The sequence below is a fragment of the Arachis hypogaea genome, chromosome 15 (assembly GCF_003086295.3).
Source record: "Arachis hypogaea cultivar Tifrunner chromosome 15, arahy.Tifrunner.gnm2.J5K5, whole genome shotgun sequence".
In the NCBI taxonomy this organism is placed as follows: domain Eukaryota; kingdom Viridiplantae; phylum Streptophyta; class Magnoliopsida; order Fabales; family Fabaceae; genus Arachis; species Arachis hypogaea.
Window position 1 is genome coordinate 140,259,798 of NC_092050.1, and position 20,311 is coordinate 140,280,108.

At 32.3% G+C, this 20,311-nt stretch overlaps 2 protein-coding genes and 1 long non-coding RNA gene across 6 annotated transcripts; all 3 read right to left on the reverse strand.

The window, feature by feature from the left end:
- Positions 1 to 4,308: 4,308 nt before the first annotated feature.
- On the reverse strand, positions 4,309 to 6,215 carry LOC140173037 (uncharacterized). The gene is made up of 2 exons (XM_072216947.1): positions 6,082 to 6,215; positions 4,309 to 5,992 (listed from the first exon to the last, which is right to left on the reverse strand). The coding sequence occupies exon 2, from the start codon at positions 5,961 to 5,963 to the stop codon at positions 4,461 to 4,463; it is 1,503 nt and encodes a 500-aa protein (XP_072073048.1). The 5' UTR covers positions 5,964 to 5,992; positions 6,082 to 6,215; the 3' UTR covers positions 4,309 to 4,460.
- A 2,668-nt stretch (positions 6,216 to 8,883) lies between these two features.
- On the reverse strand, positions 8,884 to 9,635 carry LOC140178991 (uncharacterized). The gene is made up of 2 exons (XR_011872344.1): positions 9,470 to 9,635; positions 8,884 to 9,375 (listed from the first exon to the last, which is right to left on the reverse strand). It is a non-coding gene; the product is annotated as an uncharacterized lncRNA (long non-coding RNA).
- A 1,654-nt stretch (positions 9,636 to 11,289) lies between these two features.
- Positions 11,290 to 19,898, reverse strand: LOC112750914 (uncharacterized). 4 transcript variants are annotated; one of them, XM_072216948.1, is made up of 8 exons: positions 18,161 to 19,898; positions 16,530 to 16,587; positions 15,506 to 15,695; positions 14,185 to 14,239; positions 13,807 to 13,875; positions 12,709 to 12,758; positions 12,270 to 12,460; positions 11,290 to 11,762 (listed from the first exon to the last, which is right to left on the reverse strand). In XM_072216948.1, the coding sequence occupies exon 1, from the start codon at positions 19,830 to 19,832 to the stop codon at positions 18,171 to 18,173; it is 1,662 nt and encodes a 553-aa protein (XP_072073049.1). In that variant the 5' UTR covers positions 19,833 to 19,898; the 3' UTR covers positions 11,290 to 11,762; positions 12,270 to 12,460; positions 12,709 to 12,758; positions 13,807 to 13,875; positions 14,185 to 14,239; positions 15,506 to 15,695; positions 16,530 to 16,587; positions 18,161 to 18,170. The 4 variants fall into 4 exon arrangements, with proteins under 4 accessions (XP_072073049.1, XP_025655616.1, XP_025655614.1 ...); XM_025799831.3 differs by having other exon boundaries at positions 11,290 to 11,803; XM_025799829.3 differs by having other exon boundaries at positions 11,290 to 11,803; positions 12,143 to 12,460.
- Positions 19,899 to 20,311: the final 413 nt, after the last annotated feature.

Sequence of the window (20,311 nt, forward strand, 5' to 3'; positions counted from 1 at the left end):
GAAAGACTTTGACTCAATCTCATATTGCAGAGACAAAAGATAGGTTTTATAAGCAGGAAAAATATAAGAAAAATACATAACAGAAGAAATTGGATAAAGACACATTGAGAAAGAGAAATTTGCGCATGTGAGAGAAGAATTACAAACATAATCGAAAAGGTAAGTTGATGGTTGGCGAGGTCGGTGATGATGGGCCTGATAGAGAAAAGGTTCTGGAGGGAGATGATGGTGTTGTGTTGGATGTAGAGGATTGAGATGTCTTGGCTTAGTGAGGCTTCGGTGAAGACTAAAGAAAGAATGGGAGATATTAGTGATGTAGGTGAAGATGAAATATTAGAATGGATGGGTTAGTGGAAATGAGGTGTGGGTCAATAGGAATAGGTTCTGACTCAAAAAGAAGACTACCTGGATTTTGTTTTTGAGGTATGTTTGATGATGTTGGAGTGGGTGTATGGAATTGGACATTTTTAGTGACTAAGGATAAGATTATTTCATAAAAAATCACATTTCTAAAAATCTCGATTCTTTTATCTTCTAAAACATAAATAATATATCCTTTAAAACCATGTTGAAAACTAATAAACACAACCTTTTTTGCTCTTGGAATAAATTTTAATCTATTTGCCATTAGAGTAGAAATAAAACATAAGCATCCAAAAACTTTAAGGTCATGATAATTTGGTGGATGATTAAAAACAAACCTCAAATGGTGTTTTAGAATTTATCACTGAAGATAAAATCTATTAAGCAAATAAACAGCATGATTAATGGCACAAGACCAAAAAGATTATGGTAAATTAAATTGAAACATAAGAGCACGAGATATATTCAAAATATGTTGATACTTATGTTCTATCTTTTCATTTTGTTGAGGAGTTTCAACACAACTATTTTGATGAATAATGTCATTTGAAACATAAAAATCATGTAAAATGAATTCTAGTTTATTATCAGAACGGATATTTTTTACTTTAGAGTTGAATTGTGTGTCAACTAAATTAATAAAATTATTTACATAATTTTGCACTTCTCTTTTTTATTTTAATAAAATAACCAATGTAAAGTGACTAAAGTCATCAATAATAGTTAAAAAATATCTATTATATATTATTAATTTTACAATCAAATGTGTCACATGTCATTCTCTCATTGCAATTGAAATCAAAATTTTTCCGCCAAAATTAAAGAGTTCTCTTCAGTCTCCACCTTCCCATCTCTCTTTCTTTATCTCTCTTATTTCTTCACTCATTCTATTTCTCTTGTTCTTATAGAGTTATATTCACTCTATTTCTTTTATATATCATTATCAATAACTAATTATAAATTTAAGTCATAAATAATGGGAATCACATTTCTAAAAGTGATGAAGAAACCTAATTGATCATTTAAAAAAGAAACGCTGAAGCTAAGAATCCTTCTTTTGTTACATTAATAAAAATAAGACCTTGAAATATTGAAATATTGGCATGCAATGAAAGTCAGAGTAAAAAAAATATAAAATAGGATAAAAGATCTTTTTTGTCTTTGAAGTTTGTTAAAAATTTTAAAAATACCCTTAGATTTTATTTTATTTCAACTTTGTTCTACAAATTTTCGATTTGCGTCAAATTTACTCTTAACGACTAATTTTTCAAAAAAAAAATTATGACCAATTCAGGAATAATTTCACAAGAACAATCTTTAACACAAGCAAATTAAACATATTTATCATGCATTATTGTTGGATTAATCTTAAATTTTTTAAAATTTAGTTGCTAGTAGTATATTTGATGCAAATCGAAATCTTTTGGAACAAAATTAAAACAAAATAAAATTTAAGAATATCTTTAAAACTTTTGACAAACTTCAGAAATAAAAAATATACTTTACCCTATAAAATAAAAAAACACACCTAAAGAAACATAACATTTCTCCTTCAATATTCATAGTGTAACTTCTTGAGACGATAAGAAATTGAAATATCAGTTGATTATATTCACCTATAATGTTTTGTTCTTTCTCTTCTTCATGCACATATCTACCAGTTAAGTAGTTACGTAACCATATTAAATATTCATCCTCTATTGTTGTGAAGTTTTTTTTCTCTCACATAACTCAAAAATAAACCCTTTTTTTGAGTGATTCTATTGATTTTCATCACTAAAATTGCTAAAGCCTCCCTAGACAATGAAGTAGCAGAGCATGCAAAGAAGAACAACAATTTGGTATTGGCCCTTGAAATGCTACCTCCTATAGCATTCAATTGCAAAGAGCTATTCCTTCCAAAACCTGTATGGGTTAGAATAGATCCATTGGAAGAGGTTCTTGAAAGAAAAATGATAGTTTGTGTAAATTATGGATAGTTTTGATTCATTCTGGTTAGAACTTGAATCAGCACTTGTATATAACTTTCCATAGAATAATAGAAATGACATTTTTGTTTTGAACAATTTTTCTCACTAGAGTTTGGTTTAAGAGTAAAAGAAAGAAGAAAATAATAGTTAATGGTTAAATTTTTTTTTTTTTATTTATAACTATACATTTATCAGACTAAACTGACTACATTACATCTTTTTGGTGCAACTCTTTCCAATACTTTGAAGTTCACATCTTTTCAAGATCAACAATGCATTCATAGTTCTTGGTAACTCCAATGGTCTTGCCTTGGTTATTGGTACATATTCTATTCATAATCACAATGCCTACCTGGTCTCTGGTTCTCGACACTTGAGAACCACTGATCTGCTTCTGCAATGCCTTTTAACACCGCCATTATTTCAGCAAATTTGGATCTATCATCCAGTCACAACACCCCCCCCCCCCCCCCAAAAAAAAAACCAACCAAAACACACAAAAAATGCAGTAATAAATTTTATAACATTAAGAATCTAAGATTCATTCTATAATCATATATCCACAATAATTAAAAACAAAAAAGAGCATGATTATACCCTTCGAAAGATCAAATGTATATCTCCTGCAATTATTTGTGAAAAGGGATATTTTAAAGAAATTAAATCCATAAATTGATTTATGCAGTACACACCACACAATAAATAGTACATGAACAACCAAATTTCATTATGAAGCTAAGATTGATTCTCAAAGTTTATAGCAGCATCAACCATATTCTATGTTGTTTGAGATTAATTCATTTTATGTTTATTTGTCTAATCTGAAGAGTGATTTTTGTGAAAGTAGCTATTATTCACTTCCATCTAAAACTGAATCTGAAGCTTATAATCCAATGGTGGGTTCAACTAGAAACCAAATAAGCTGACAAAATATTAAATCAAGTGTCTCGCAATTATTTCAAAGGGACAAACTGAAATCCAAATACAAAGGAAAATTCATACTAGAGATCTTCAATATTGTCTGTGCCAAAAGAAATTGTATTAGCATTCAAAAATATTCTACAAGAACAAATGCAATTTCAATCTGTACAACATTGTTTCACTTTTAATTCTTTATTCTAACCCCAGTTATCACAATGCAGAGAAGATTTAGAAAATACCAAAGAAATAGGTGTAGAAGTAGTTGTACTAGGCATTAGAATCACCAAATCTTTCATGACAGGTGTAGCTGATAACAGACAACAAAACTCCAAACCATGTTTTAATAATAAAAGCTTTTCAACATGATTTTAAACAAGAACAATGTAATAATCCCTATATAGGATTTTTCAACAAGAAATAATGAAATAATTCAATTAAGCATTTATTGCTAAGTAACATTAGTTATGAAAATGAACAAGGGTTTTAAGATAACATTAATTACAACTGTACATTAATTATGGAAATGAACATAATGTACATATTTTCAATTGATTTTTAAGAATTAAAGCCGAGTAACATTAATTATGAAAATGAACAAAGCTTTTAAGATAATTCATATTTGAACCAAATTAGCCAAATTCCTAGAAATTCCTTCTTGCACAGCCTTTTTTATTTGAAACATCAAGCGTAATCACAGACTTAGTATACAGGTTTCTTCACCTATGATCAGATTTTGAAAAATAACAAAAATGTTGAAATTGTTAACAAAAAAATGGGGTCATGCATTTAGTAGATGTATTTGTTTCAAAGATGGCAGTGAAAATCATGCATATATGTCATTAATCTTGCCACTGCATGTCTTTTAGAAGAATTCTAAGAAGATTCAGTCAAATAAAGCACAGTTGCTCATCAGACCAATCATGAGCTCTGAATTACTATCAAGAAATCTTAAGCACTAACCCACCAGTTACAACTAGGAATATCCGCCGAAACAGGATGCATGATAGCCATGGTAACAAAGACTCAAAAATCAGCCAATAACACATTTTCAAAATTAATTCAATAACAGTGAGATAACCAAAATCAAGGTGATAGTGAGTTCATGGCATTTCCCAAATCCTCCAACCCAATAGATATAAAATTTACCAAGTTCTGTACAAATTTTGACAACAGAAAATTTATTAATTTGAGTTGATTTATTTCTCCTTAGTGTCTTTTCAATAAGCCTCTAGCAATCATTTCATGAAGATGTTTCAGCGCTTGATCATTTTCACCTTTTTCCAACAGAGCACGAATAGTTGTTTCGTAAGTTACAGCATCCGGAGAGCAACCATTGTCTTCCATTTCCAACTTTAAGGCCAATGCTTCATGAAGTAGGCCCTCTTTGCAGAGCCCATTGATCATAACATTGTATATCCTTGTGTTTAGGTGATAGCCTTTAATGGAAAGATCTTGAAAAATCTTTTTTGCATTTTTAAGTCTTCCACTTTTGCACAGGCCATCTATAAGTATGGAGTATGTAAATATATCTGGATCAATGCCACTCTCTTTCATTTGATTGAATAGCATAAGTGCCTTGTCATGTTGTTTGATTTTGAACAAAGCATCCATCAAAGAACTGTAAGTGACTATATCAGCGGGTAGACCTCGATCATGCATCTTTTCAAGAAGCTCCAAGGCACAAAGGATTCTCCTTGATTTTCCCAAGCCATCAATTAGAGTACTGTAAGTTACCGTGTTAGGAACCAAGTTCTTGCGACGCAACTCTTCAAAGAGATTCAAAGCGTCATCAATCATTTTACTCTTACAAAAGCCATTAATCATGATATTGTAACTCCGAACATTAGGAAATGCTCTACTCTCGGCCATTGTGTTGAATACATATTTTGCCTTATTTACCTGATTAACCAAACAATATCCATCCATTAAGCTGTTATAAGTAACCACATTTGGTTTCACACCATGTTTTGTCATCACAGCCAACACATTCTTAGCATCTTTGATCTTTCCTTCCTTGCATAGCCCATCGATCAAAATACTAAAGGTACTAACATCTGGAGTAATGTTTCTAAGCACCATATCACTTAACAAATCAATGGCTTCCTTATATTGACCCACAAGACACAATCCAAAAATGAGAGAACTGTATGTGATAACATTAGGAGAAATTCTCTTAGCAAGCATTTCAGAAAATAAATGAAAAGCCCGACTTACAAGTGTATCCTTGCAGAGGCTATCAATAATTGCGCTGTACATGAAGACATCAGGAGCAATCCCATACTGAGGGATCCTTCTCAACACTTGAATAGCAGCTGATGTGTGTCCGGTCTTGCAGAGCCCATTGATCAAAGTCCCATAAGTGACTTGGTCGAAGTGAAATCCATGAGCCAGCACTCTGTCATGAAAGCGCACTGCTTTTTCAACACTACCACAGAGACAGAGACCTTTAACGAGTGTATTCAATGTTACCGTATTAGGTTGATAATCCATTCTGAAAATCTTGGCCAATACAGAGAAAGCAAGCGTCATACGACCCATGCTGCAACAACAATTAATTACGATGCTCAAAGTAAATAAGTCGGGAGCGATTCCTCTGGCTTGCAATTGCCGAAAAAGGGAAATGGCAGTAGGGAAATGGTTGGTCTTGGCAAGAGACCCCAAAATCTTGTTAAATTGGATTATTGATGGAGGGCGACGCATAGAGAGCATGCGAGTGAAGGAATGAACAGCTTCATCAACTTCACGAAGGGATGGGGGCTCAGAATGAGAGTGAAGGGATGAAGAGGAAGGGAAGGAAACAAAATTAGGGATTCGGAGAAGAGAATACCTAAAAATGAAAGTAATCCTTGAGGTTGAGGAAGACAACATTTTAGTGATTCCCACTTTTGTTAAGTCTGAGGCAGTACAGCTCTCTGGTCCAAGACGTAGACGACTAAACGTTGCTATCTCTGCGGAAATAGAACCCAATTTTTATCTGGTATGTGTAAGAGGGTATAACAACTTTGTATACCGCACTAGATGTGTTACATTTATATAAATTATTACATTTTATTATAAAAAAAATAAAAATTTAATATAAAAAAATATTAATAAATATTTTTTATTTATTAAAATTTATTATTATGCAATAAATTTTTATAATATTAAAAAGTTATATTAAAATAATATTTTAAATTGTAAAATAAAATTATAAAATAATTAAATTTTATTTGATATTATTTGATAAATAATTAGATTATTATATTTATAATTTATTAACTAACTATTTTTGTTAAAAATATTATTATATAATCTAAATTTTTATTAAAATATTTGTGAAATTTAATTTCTCGACTTTATATAATCTAACTTTTTATTTAATTATTGTTAGTTAATTTATTGACGAAAACATTATTACATCTCAAAATATTTTTCAATACAAATATCAGTTTTTATAGTTGCATTAGCTTCTGTAACACCCTACCACACAGAACTTTACACCTAGGATGTAAAACAGAGGTGGTGTGGTATTACGACCTTTAAAATAAAGTATATAATAATAATAACAAAGGATAAAATATACTAGGAGTCTTGAAAAACGGTAAAACAATTTATCACAAAATAAAAAGCGCAACGCTTAAAGAATAGAATTACTTGCTAGCTAAGAAACCAAAAAGTTAAAAATATGGATAAACGAAAGAGCGAAAAGAGAGTCAAGAATACAGTGAAACTAGCTCCTGACTCAGCCTGCGAAGCCAAGGCTGACCGGAGAATATATACATATATATACATAAGTGTCTCAAATACACAAAATACAAAAAAAGGACCCTAGCCTCTCTTGTAACCTCTATGAGGAACAAAATAATCAAATATCTTGGAGAGCAAGCTAAGTACATATATACATATATAATTAAACAGAAAACCCAAAATATCCCAGACTACTCCACTTCAGGAAATCCAGACGCCTAGCGAGAAGCCTCTCGACCTGTATCTGAAAATAACAACACAGTATGGGGTGAGAACCGAAGGTTCTTAGCATGGTAAAAGTGTCATGCGTATAATAAATAAGGTCCTGGGAATGCCAGAGGCAATCCTAGAGCTCCGTTATCACAATTACAAAACTTAATTTCTAAGTAAAAGCCATAGATAGGGGTAGGTATTCTAAGTACACTATAATCACTTGCCTTAAACCTAACACTTAACCAATTCACCATTCCTCCGTCCCTCTGTCTTCCATAATTCAGCAGAGACAAACAACCAATCAAATTCACGCACAAGTAATAAGCAGATAGTGCAAATAGCAAGAATAGCAGGTTGCAGGATATAAATATTCAATTAGGCAATCTCAAATAATGCATAGCAATCAAAACAAACAAATGCATATGATGCATGCCTGTCCTATGGCTGATGAGGCTCATCTGTCGGTTATCCAGCCAACCCGACAAGTCCGAAAACTTTAGACTGTCTCCCGTTGCGCATCCCCATAAGTCTATGCATAGATTTAACATTCATATATCATTCAAATTACTCACTGGGGGATATCCATACCCGGGAATTTATACGTGTCCGGTCACCCTTACGACGTAGGGTCAACAGAGTATCGAGATTCGACCTGGAACACGTGGTGGCGAACCACGGTTCTGTTGGCCAGGGAAACGCGTATCTCATATATCATTCATAAGCCATTTCATATTTATAATCATTATTTAATCATTCATCAAAGCCTTGGCATCATAACTTCACTTACATTCACATCTCTTCCTTATAATTCATCATATTTTACCTCTTTCTTCATTCCTAAGTTACCCCAACTCCTATCTTCCACTAATTACCAAGCTCACTAGTAAAATCTAGGGTTAACAGGGCAAAAATAGGGGGTTTAGGGGTTCAAAACCACGTTCAGATCATAAAAACATGGGTGCTGGTAAAACAGAGTGTGTGCGTACACACAGGTGTGTGCGTGCGCACAACTCGGAAAGAAAGCAGATCGTGTGCGTGCGCACGAGTGCGTGCGTGTGCACACATCACTTGGTGTGCAAGCGCCTTGCCTGTGCTAGCGCCACCAACAGAAGGCCCATCTTGGCATGTGCATGCGCACAGGGGCGTGCGTACGCACACTTTATAGAAAATACCAGGTATGCGTGCGCACAGAGACGTGCATACGCACAGGTGGATTTTCACTTCTATTGGGTGTGTGCGCACGGCTTTGTGCGTGGGCACACATCAAAAAACCTGGTTCTGCTGCAACTTACAAAAATTCAGTTTTTGCACCAATTTTTCGACGTCCATAATTTCCTCTACAAAATTTGGTTTTCTGTAAACTTTATATCGATCTCAAGCTTGTTAAACCCTCTTTAATTTAAAACAAACCTCATCTTTTTTCAAAATTTGTAGAGCAAGATATGGACTGCCGAAGTTCGTCAAAATTCACATTTTACCAAAAATACCCCAAACCCCATTTTTCACCAATTTCTCATTCTCTACTCACAAACCTGCAAATTTACAACACAACAAATCTTATTCCATCATCACCAACCACTAGCACATCAATGTCCATACCATTCCATAAAATCCACACAATGATTCCAATATATCAACATATATCACATATATCAATTCTTCATTAATAATTACAAGAACACTTACTCAATACCAACAACTCATACTCATTAATGCCAAGCATCTCATATCCATTAATTCCAACACAAGCCTAATCATCAATTTACCATCAACATTACAAAACTAATCATTTAATGCATAAAACCAATTCAACTTATTCTATAGTTCTCTAGCCTAAGTTTTCACACAACCTTACATATTAAACGTGCGAAACCTAAACCATACCTTGGCCGATTTCCACGTAGTTTTTTTCCAAGGCAACCCACTAGGCAGGATTGCAAGCTTCAATACCAAAATTTCAGCATCTAGTTTCCAACTCAAAGCTTCCAATTAAGCTTCCAACATTCCCAATTAGCTTCATACCATATATATACACCTCACATATATCATATCATGAATACCCATACATACACACTTAATTTTCAACACACATAACCAAGAAATCCAATAGGGTTTGAGAGTTCTCACCTCACCAACGGAGAATTGGGACAATACTCGGCAAGTCCACCAAGTTAATTTGATCCTAAACACCGAAATTACACAAAATTTCAACACAAAAGCCCAAGAAATTTGAAACTGGAAATGGGAGAATTGAGGAAGAAAATGTGACTTCTTACCTTAAAATATTATGGGCTTTGTAGAGCTCGACGCCGCGGACATGTGCCGCAGAAGACTCGTCAATTAGAGTTCCGCATTGAAAGTTACGTGGATTTGAAATTTAAATTGAATTTGGGGTTAGGATTTGATGGTTTCCCCTCCCTTCAGCGTGTTCTTCAACTTGCTGGGGAAATAAGAGCTGAGCCTTGCCTTATATACTTGGGCCTTGGGCCCAATACGGGACCGGTTTGGCCCGTTTGGCTCAATTTTGAGCCAAATTTTTTAAAATTAATGTCAAAATTCTTATTTTAATGAGTTCTATTCCATTTTAATATTAAATTTACGTTTTTAATTTTCTTAATTAAAATTTAATTTATTGACTAATTATTTACTGATTTTACGGGGTTTACAGCCTCCACACTATAGCATTATTCATGCATAAAGATTTTTTTTCCTTACGGTAAATATATAGAAAAAATTAACAAATAAGACAAATTTATAAAAATAAACTTGTTACGTGTAACCTACGTTATACATATTAAATAAAGTCGAAAAATTAAATTTTATAAATATTTTAAGAAACAATCATATTATATAATAATATTTTTAACAAAGTAGTTAGTTAATAAGTTTGAAGATAATAATCTAATTATTTGTCAAGTAATATAAAATAAAATTTAATTATTTTATATTTTTATATTGAAATTTAAAATATCATTTTAATATAATTTTTGATATTGTAAAAATTTTATTGCATAATAGTTAATTTAATGAATAAAAAAACTTATATTTTTATATTAATATATTTTATATTTATTTATTTAAAAATAAAAAATATTATATTATTATATAAAGTATTGTTATTAAAAGATATTTATTTATGTATTAAGATATTCTGTATTTGTTAGAATCTTTTATATTAGTTTTTTATTTTCATTTAACGAAATCAGATGGTTTATATAGATATGACACATCTAATATTCTAATGTGCACAAAGTGTTGTGCTCATTTTAAAACATACTCGCTCTTTATTATATCACATTTTCTTTACTTCTTTTATTTCACTTAAAAAACACCGATAAAATTGATGTGAATTTGTTGGTAATAATTTTTAATTATTAACTTTGTATAAAAATAATTGCATGTGAATAATTTTATGTAATTATTTTTATATAAAATTGATATTTAAACTTTATTAGATGATTTAATAAATTTAACCAAATTATCATCTAATATTTTTATTTATTAATTTCATATAAAAATAACTCCACATAAGTTTATTTTATAACATGAATTAAGAAAAACAAATTGAAAAGATATATTTTTTTTTGTTACTACAATTAATGTGTTTGAATTGGTTTCTTAATCACTTTTCTGAAAACAAAGAAAGGTTGACTAAACTAACAAAAATTCATAATTGATCCACCAAAAAAGTGATTTTAAAAGATAAAAAGAATTAATTTTAATATACAAAAAATATAAATTATATATTTTTATTTAATTATATAATTCCCCTAAATAACTATTCACATAATTATAAAAAATTATTATTTTTATAAATATAACAACACGAAATTAAATATTTGTATATAATTAAATACTAAAGCACTTTTATACTTTCTTTTTTCATCAAATTTAAAACCAAAAAGACAGTAATTTTACAAGTTTGGTAAAAATATAAACAATACTATTTTTTGTTATTTTTGACAGCAAGAAGGGTGAAGGGTGACTGGGTGAAGAAGTTAGACACTTAGACATAAAACACTTGGCCCCATCCAAATTGAAAAATAAAAAAGAGAAAAAGAATAAAAAGCTTATCCAATTTGCATTTACAGCACCATTTCCACGCACCATCAATTTTTCTTCCATTCGAGCTACAACTGCAACATCTCATAATTTATGCACATCAAAATTTAGAATTGATTATAGCAAAATTACAAAAAGAATTGTGTACACAAACAAATGGTACAAACTGATAATGACTCCACTGCAGATTGCAAAAAACATTTTAAAAGTAAATGGGAAGAAAGAAATTAAAAAAAAAAAAAAGGAAAGGGACAAGACTGAAAAGAATCACAGGACTAAATGAGCAAAAATACTCAACTTGTCTTCCCATCATTTTCTTTATCAGCAAAAATGAACAAAGATTTGTCTTCCCATCATTTTCTTTATCAGCAAAAATGAACAAATATATGGTTAGCTGTATAATTGTTTCCTATCCTGCTGAGTCTGCACCAACTCTTGATGACTGAGCCTTCTCATGCCTACCCGGTTTCGGCACTTGAGATTGAGAACCAATGATCGGCTTCAGCGCTGCCATTATTTCAGCAAATGTAGGTCTCAACTTTGGATCTCTACCATACAGAAAAGGTATCATATAGTCACACCAATCATGATTGTAGGTTAAGTATTCTAAAGGCCTAAAGCTTAAACATTTGCAAGGGCATCCCTGTATATGCCGAAATATTTTCAACAAATCCCTATAGTCTAGAAGTTTTTAATTAAGTCCATATACTGTACAAATATTTTTCAACCAAGTCTTCTAATTTAAAAATTGTGTAATCAAGTCCCTATCATGCATAAAAATCTTTAGAGAAAACAGAGAGTCGTCATTACAGGGGTTTGTTGAAACTGGCTTGCACATTATAAGGATTTTTTATTACAAGAATGGTTATATTGAAACAAAATTATACCTTATCAAGATCAAATGTGTATTTCCTTTCATGTGATTATTCATATTCGATAGAACAAGCGGTTTTCAGAATGCTATAAGCAAGAGTTCTGATATCTTAGAACAAGGATAAAATGATTGAAGAGTACACTCATGTCTTTCAGGATTGCTTGATAATATCCATGTCTCCATGATAGCAGGGTCCATATCATCTGGAATGACAAGGCGACAATGCTGGAAACCGACAGCACCCACAACTTGCATCGGATTCATTCCACCCCAGGGCTGTTGCAAAGTAGAGAGCTCCCATAATATGACTCCAAAGCTATAAACATCGCACCTGGATATCCAATCACCACTTGTTATAATCATAAAATTATGAACAGCTTAAAAGGGTGGCAACATCAATGAGAAGAACCACGAGACAACAAAGCCAAAGAACAATAGTTATATGTAATAAAAATTCCAATTTATTTTTCTCTATGCTAGATGATTCAGGTTAGAGAGGAACACAGACTATGAAATTCTCCTCCACAAGCAAAATAAAGAAAAAAATTAATGATGAAAACCAATGATAACTGAGCTTACTTTTCATTTGAAGGTTCATTTCTTAACACTTCAGGCGCCATCCACTCGGCCTGCAACATGTTATAAAAAATGAATGTATTGCAATGCCAAACAAAGGCTTAGCAGCAAAACTAAATACGTGCAGAATACCGGAGCTGATCACACATATGAAAGACAGGAGTTTGAGGTAGAGATGAAAAGCATGTAGTTAACTAAGGCCCCGTTTGGCAGTTATCAGAGGACACAGACCTATTTGAAAAGGAGACATAGAGAAATGCACAAAGTTTATCTTCCCTAAGACAAAATTTGTGCAATTATCTCTATCTCCCCTGTCTTTATATTTTTTTTTTCCAAAAAGGCAGAAACTCTTACCAAACAAAAACTTTAGTAAATTTAATTATAACAAGCAAAACTCAACAGTTTCATGTTTAGGCCTCAACAAAATTAAGAAAGATTTGCTCATTTGTTACCAAACACCATTCATTGTAGTAGAGTGAGTTGGTAAAGTCTAGAGAAGAACTGTTGGCTGTGAGAACAGTGCCAGCTACAATAGGACAGCTGTTAGTTACAACTATCATAAGTAACTTAAGAATGAACGGACTGTTGTACATTTTGTACTAGCTTGCACAGCAAGCTACTCTTCTGTATACATAAGCACAGATTAGTGATAAGCTCACTAGTAATGCAGATCATAAATTTCTTATCTTTCTCTCTGAATTCTCTTTTCTTTCTCACTCTGTTTTCTTCCTTCTCTCATTCTCCCAAACCTTATTTAATCGACATTTTCTTGGCCTATAGAACTAGTAATTGTATTATAAATTGAACATAACATAAGCCGAGGCTAAAGATAGGTATTCATCATCACAAAAGAATTAATATAACATCCCAAACATAATGAATTTTTAAACGGCAAGAATCTCCTGGTTTTCCAAATTTTTTGTTAAAAGATAATAGCAAATGCCTCCATTTGTGTATGTTTATATATCTTCAAAAGAATATAAAGCACAACGGAAAAAAAATATGCAGCAAAATGTAGAACAAGAACATGAAAGAATGAATAATGTGGCAGAGGGTATGACACAGTATTTGAGCTTAGAAATGAGGATTATGACAACTTACTGTTCCTGCAGTTGATCTGGAAGAAAGGAATTTACTGTGCTTCATTCATGATAAGCCAAAATCACATACCTATTTGAAAGAAAAAAGAAAGGGTGAAAAAAAAAAAAATAAACCATATCTACAGCTAGCATTTAGCATGCTATCAACCATATTCTATCTTGTTTGAGATCAATTCATTTTATGTTTATTAGTGCAGTCTGAAGAGTGATTTTTGTGAAAGTAGCTATTATTCACTTCCATCCAAAACTGATTTTGAAGCTTAAAATCCAATGGTGGGTTCAACTAGAAATCAAATATGCTGAGAAAATATTAAATCAACTGTCTCGCAATTATTTCAAATGGACAAACTGAAATCCAAGTATAAAGGAAAATTCATACTAGAGATCTTCAATCTTGTCTTTGCCATGCTGCAACTTAACATGCTTGCGTGCACCTAGCAATAAGTATGCATGGAACAAAGATGAACATGTCAAGAATCCAAAATAACTACCAATGCAAGGTCAATATCAGTTTCATGAAATAAGTTAATCAGCACTTAAGCAGAGTTCAACTTTTGATATTCAAAGATATTCTTCAAGAAGAAATGCAATTTCAAACTGTACAACATTGTTTCACTTTTAATTCTTTATTCTAACCCCAATCATCACTGCAGAGAAAATTTAGAAAACCCAAAGAAACAGGTGTAGAAACAATTGTACTTGGAATTAGAATCCCCAAATCTTTTGTGACAGGTGTAGCTAATAACAGACAACAAAACTCCAAACCATGTTTTAATAATAAAAGCTTTTCAACATGATTTTAAATAAGAACAATATAGTAATCCCTATATAGGATTATTCAACGAGAAATAATGAAATAATTCAATCAAGCATTAACTGCTGAGTAACATTAATTATGAAAATGAACAAAGGTTTTAAGAAAACATTAATTACAACTAAGTAACATTAATTATGAAAATCAACATAATGTACATATTTTCAATTGATTTCTAAGAATTACAGCTGAGTAATATTAATTATGAAAATGAACAAAGGTTTTAAGATAATTCATGTTTGAACCATAGTAGACAAATTCCTAGAAATTCCTTCTTGCACAGCCCTTTTTTTTCCTTGAAAAATCAAGTGTAATCACATACTTTGTATACAGGTTTCTTCAGCTGTGATCAGATTTTGAAAAATAACAAAATGTTGAAATTGTCAGCCAAAAAAAGTGGGGTCATGCATTTAATAGATGTATTTGTTTTAAAGACGGCAGTGAAAATCATATATCTATGTCATTAATCTTGCCACAGCATATCTTTTAGAAGAATTCTAGGAAGATTTAGTCAAATAAAGCACAGTTGCTCATCAGACCAATCATGAGCTCTTAATTACTATCAAGAAATCTCAAGCACAGTTACAACTATGAATATCCGCCGAAACAGGATGCATGATAGCCATGGTCAGAGAGTCAAAAATCAGCCAACAACACAAGTTCAAAATTAATTCAAAAACATAGAGATAACCAAAATCAAGGTGATAGTGAGTTCATGGCATTTCCCAAATCCTCCAACCCAATAGATATAAAATTTACCAAGTTCTGTACAAATTTTGACAACAGAAAATTTATTAATTTGAGTTGATTTATTTCTCCTATTGTCTTTTCAATAAGCCTCTAACAATCATTTCATGAAGATATTTCAGTGTTTGATCATTTTCACCTTTTTTTCAACAGAGCACGGATATTTGTTTCTTAAATTACAGCATCCAGAGGGCAACCATTGTCTTCCATTTCCAACTTTAAGGCCAATGCTTCATCAAGTATACCCTCTTTGCATAGCCCGTTTATCATAACCCTCTTTCCAACCTAAAGTACAAAGATGCTGGAGGTGTAGTACTATTATTGGAGTCCTGTGAAAGTGTTCAACATTGTTGAATGATGGTGATAAAAAAAAATTATTTGGAGAGAAAAATTATGATTGAATGATGATTATCAAAAATTAGGAATTAGAAGAATATGTGCAGGAAAAATTAGTATTTGGAGGCAAAATTAGCGAACATTCAAAATGCTAACTTTTCTTCTAATTTAGAGATGAGAGACAATGATAGCATTATGATTGAAGATCTTTCGAGAAAATGGAAGCAAACACAGAAAATAAAGCCAAGTGAACTTAATAAGAATGAGATAGATAGGTATTTGGAAGATTACGTAACGAAAGATTTTAATTAATTTGATATATTGAGATAGTGGAGAGAAGAAAGACACTCAATTATTGTGTTCTTTCTTGCATTACTAGAGATACATTAGTCATTTATGTTTTTACTGTAGTATCTGTGTCTACTGTATTATATATTGTATTAACTAGACTATATCAAAAGTCACCTGACATTACTATTCAATAATATATAAGACAACAATTAACAATATAATTCAAATTCAATAATATAAAAAATTAGTTACATGTACAATATAATAACTTCTTATAAAATGATTAGGTGAAACTTAACCTATGAAATTTTGCAGGAACTAATACTAGAAAATTAACAATAAATAACAAATTATCATATAATATTAACACAAAAATTATCATATAATATTAGTAAATTTTATATTTACATTTCATAATAAATATTAAATATACTAGCTGTCACTATTTATAGCGCCAACAATTACCAGCACCATCAATTTTTTTTTCTGCTCCAAGGTAGAACCACAACTTCTCAATGACATAAAAGTTAAATTACCTGTGCCTACAAATGGTAGAGCCTGAAAAGAACTCCATTGCAGATTGCATAACGAGAACTGAAAAAATAATAAATAAATAATACTATTCAACTTGTGCTCCCATTTTGTATATCAGTGAAAATGAACAAAAAATTGGTTAACTATATTAAAATTTTCCCTTTCTGTAGAGTCTGAAACAACTCTTGATGACAGAGCCATCTTCTTGTTGATGAACTTGCAATATCCGAAACACATTTTATATTCATATACTCTTACCATACAGCAAAATTATGCCCTTTGCAGTAACAAATGTTTATTTGGAGTACTGTTTACTTAAGTCTAAAACTGTTTTATGCAGCACGAACCACACAAGTTAGCATGGAAGTATAAAAATGAAGAACCTAATTATAATGCAAAGATTGACTTTGAGTTAATAGCAACATCAATATTTTATCTGTTTGAGATGAAGTGATTTTTGTTTGAGTTTCATGAGAAAAGTGATTTTTGAAGTTTAAACCAGTGAGTATGATTCTGAAGAATTCTAGTGTCTCACAATTGATTCCAAAATCAAAGTATAAAGGAAAATTCACACTAGAGAGCTTCAACATTGTTTGGATTAATATAAAGCCAATTAAATTTATACATATAACATGGTGGATTGGTATTTACCCATCTGATTGAAAGTAAATAAATAAATAAATACAATAATTATGCAAAGAAATCCACTAAATAAAATCAACTGCAATTCCAAAGAATTCTATATTGTTTCACTTTTAACACCCCCATCACAACACCACATAACAAAACTCCAAGCCAGTAACTTCTTTTAAAATGCTAATAAACAGAGACTTAAAAGACACTGGAGTATTGTCTAAACAAGAAATAATGAGGTAATTTATCTAAGAATTAACAGAAAAACATTCTCCGAAAAAGTATTTCATAATGTACATATTTTCAGCAGAAGCAATTTCCAAGTAATACAATTGAGTAGCATTAATTAAGAAAATGGCCACAAATTTTGGGATAACTGAACCATATTAACCTTGACTCAATGTTGCTTAGGTTGATGAAAAGAGGGGACATGCATTCGAGAAGGTGGGTTTATTTTAAAGATGGAAGTGAAAACTATATAGCCTAAGAATAAATACTTAATACCTACTTAAATTTCCTTTTACAACAATTCCCAGAGGATCTAATCAAATAAACAATAGCTAATGGTTGCTTATGATAAAACAGTGATAGGAATTATATATATATATATATAGTACCTACAAAGATATGGAAAAATAACTTGCACAACAGAATAGCAGAGAACAAACAACAAAACAAAATTTTCAATCTTTTTAGTTTTGCTTAGTTTGTAGCGTGATAAATATATGATCTCATAGAATAACAGGAAAGAACACTCCATTGCTATAAAGAGATCTTAAACACTAAATCTATAAGCTATATCGAGGAATATCATCTAAAGAATCAATAAAATAGTTGAATTAAAAAGGATAATAGCAATTGCAAAAATCAAAAGTGCAAAATTAATTGATGTTATGGCATTGCCAAAGTCCTCTGACCCAACAGACACAGAATTTACAGAACTATGATACATATTCAGCAACAATGAGATGTAATTTCAATTTGAATTGATGTATATTACCTTTTTTTTATCAATTCAATAAGCCTCTAGCAACCATTTCCCGAAGAAGTTTCTCTGCCATGTCATTCTCATCTTTTTCAAACAAAGCACGAATAATAGTTTCAAAAGTCACAGCATCTGGTAAGCAACCATTGCCTTCCATTTTTGACAAGAGTGCCAATGCTTCTTCAAACAAGCCCTCTTTGCAGATCCCATTGATAATAATATTGTATGTCCTCACATTTGGACGATAGCCTTTAACGGAAACATCTTGAAAAATCTCTTTTGCAACTAAAAGTCTTCCACCTTTGCATAGGCCATCAATAAGTACATTGTACGTGCATATATCTGGATCAATGCCACTCTCTTTCATTTGCTTGAATAACATAAGTGCCTTGTCAACTTGTTGGTTTTTGAACATCCCATCCAACAAGGAATTGTAAGTGACTACATCAGAGGGTGGACCTCTTTCGTGCATCTTGACAAGAAGCTCCAAAGCACAAGAGATTCTCTTCGATTTGCTCAAGCCATCAATAAGAGTGTTGTAAGTTACCGTGTTTGGAACCAAATACTTACGACGCATTTCTTCAAAGAGATTCAAGGCTTCATCGACCCTTTTACTTTTGCACAAGCCATTAATCATGATACTGTAACTTTGAACATTGGGTGACACTCTACTTTGGGCCATTGTGTTGAATATATATTTTGCCTTATTTACCTGATTAACCAAACAATATCCATCCATTAAGCTGGCATAAGTAACCACATCTGGTTTCACACCATGTTTTGCCATTACAGCCAATACACTCTTAGCATCTTTGATCTTTCCTTCCTTGCATAGCCCATCGATCAAAATACTATAGGTACGAACATTTGGAGTAATGTTTCTAAGCACCATATCACTTAACAAATCCATGGCTTCCTTATATTGACCCTCAAGACACAATCCAAAAATGAGAGAATTGTATGTGATAACATTAGGAGAAACTCCCTTAGCAAGCATTTCAGAAAATAAATGAAAAGCCTGACTTACAAGTGTATCCTTGCAGAGGCTATCAATAATTGCGCTGTACATGAAGACATCAGGAGCAATGCCATACCGTGGGATGTTTCTCAACACTTGAATAGCAGCCGATGTGTGTCCGGTCTTACAGAGCCCATTGATCAACGTCCCATAAGTGACTTGGTTGAAGTGAAATCCATGAGCCAGCACTCTGTCATGAAAGCGCACTGCTTTTTCAACACTACCACAGAGACAGAGACCTTTCAGGATTGTTGTCAATGTTATGGTATCAGGCTGAAAACCCATCCTGAAAATCTTGGCCAATACAGAGAAAGCAAGCGTCATACGACCCATGCCGCAACAACAATTAATTACGATGCTCAAAGTAACTACGCTGGGCGCGATTCCGCTGATTTGCAATTGCTGAAAAAGGGAAACGGCGGCGTGGAAATGCTTTGTCTTGGAAAGGGATCCCAAAATCTGGTTAAATTGGATGATGGGAGGAGTACGACGCATAGAGAGCATGCGAGTGAAGGAATCAACAGCTTCATCAAGCGATTGGGGATGAGAGTGAGAGTGTAGGGATGAAGTTGAATGGAAGCAAAGACGGAGAGCAGAGTGGGAAACAGAATTTGGGATTTGAAGAGCATACCTTAACATTATTGGTGAGAATGAGAACAATGATAACATTCTTGCAATGAAGGAGAGTATGGTAAAAAGGAAGAGTGCTTTCCATCCGAGAGAGTGAGGGTAGAGTTAAGCCCCATTTTGCTAACCGAGATTCATGAGTTGACGAGTTGCACTGATTTAGTCTTTCAGATTTCGATTGTAATAAATTAGTCTCTCAAATTTAAAAAAATACACCACGTTAGTCCTTAGCCTATTTTCAGTCACCGGAAGACTAACGCCGTTAGCGATGTGGCCAAATATTGCCACGCTGGACACGAGGAAACGGCATCGTTTGTAAATTGGCGCTAAAAAACCCCTTTGAGCGACGTCGTTTCTATGCGATGAAAAACAAAACGTTGGTCTTTCCCTCTTTTGTCTCCACTCTTCGTCTTCAACTCCTCCATGAGTGACGTAGAGGAAAAATGTCTCTCTTCCGTTACTCACTCAAAATAGGAACGAGTAACTGCAATAGGATTCCCGGAGACTACTGGATCACGAGT

What these genes read in the sequence shown, in the direction of transcription:
- LOC140173037 (XM_072216947.1), bottom strand. Translation starts at nt 5,963, where the DNA reads ATGCTCTCTATGCGTCGCCCTCCATCAATAATCCAATTTAACAAGATT.
- LOC112750914 (XM_025799830.3), bottom strand. Translation starts at nt 19,832, where the DNA reads ATGTTATCATTGTTCTCATTCTCACCAATAATGTTAAGGTATGCTCTT.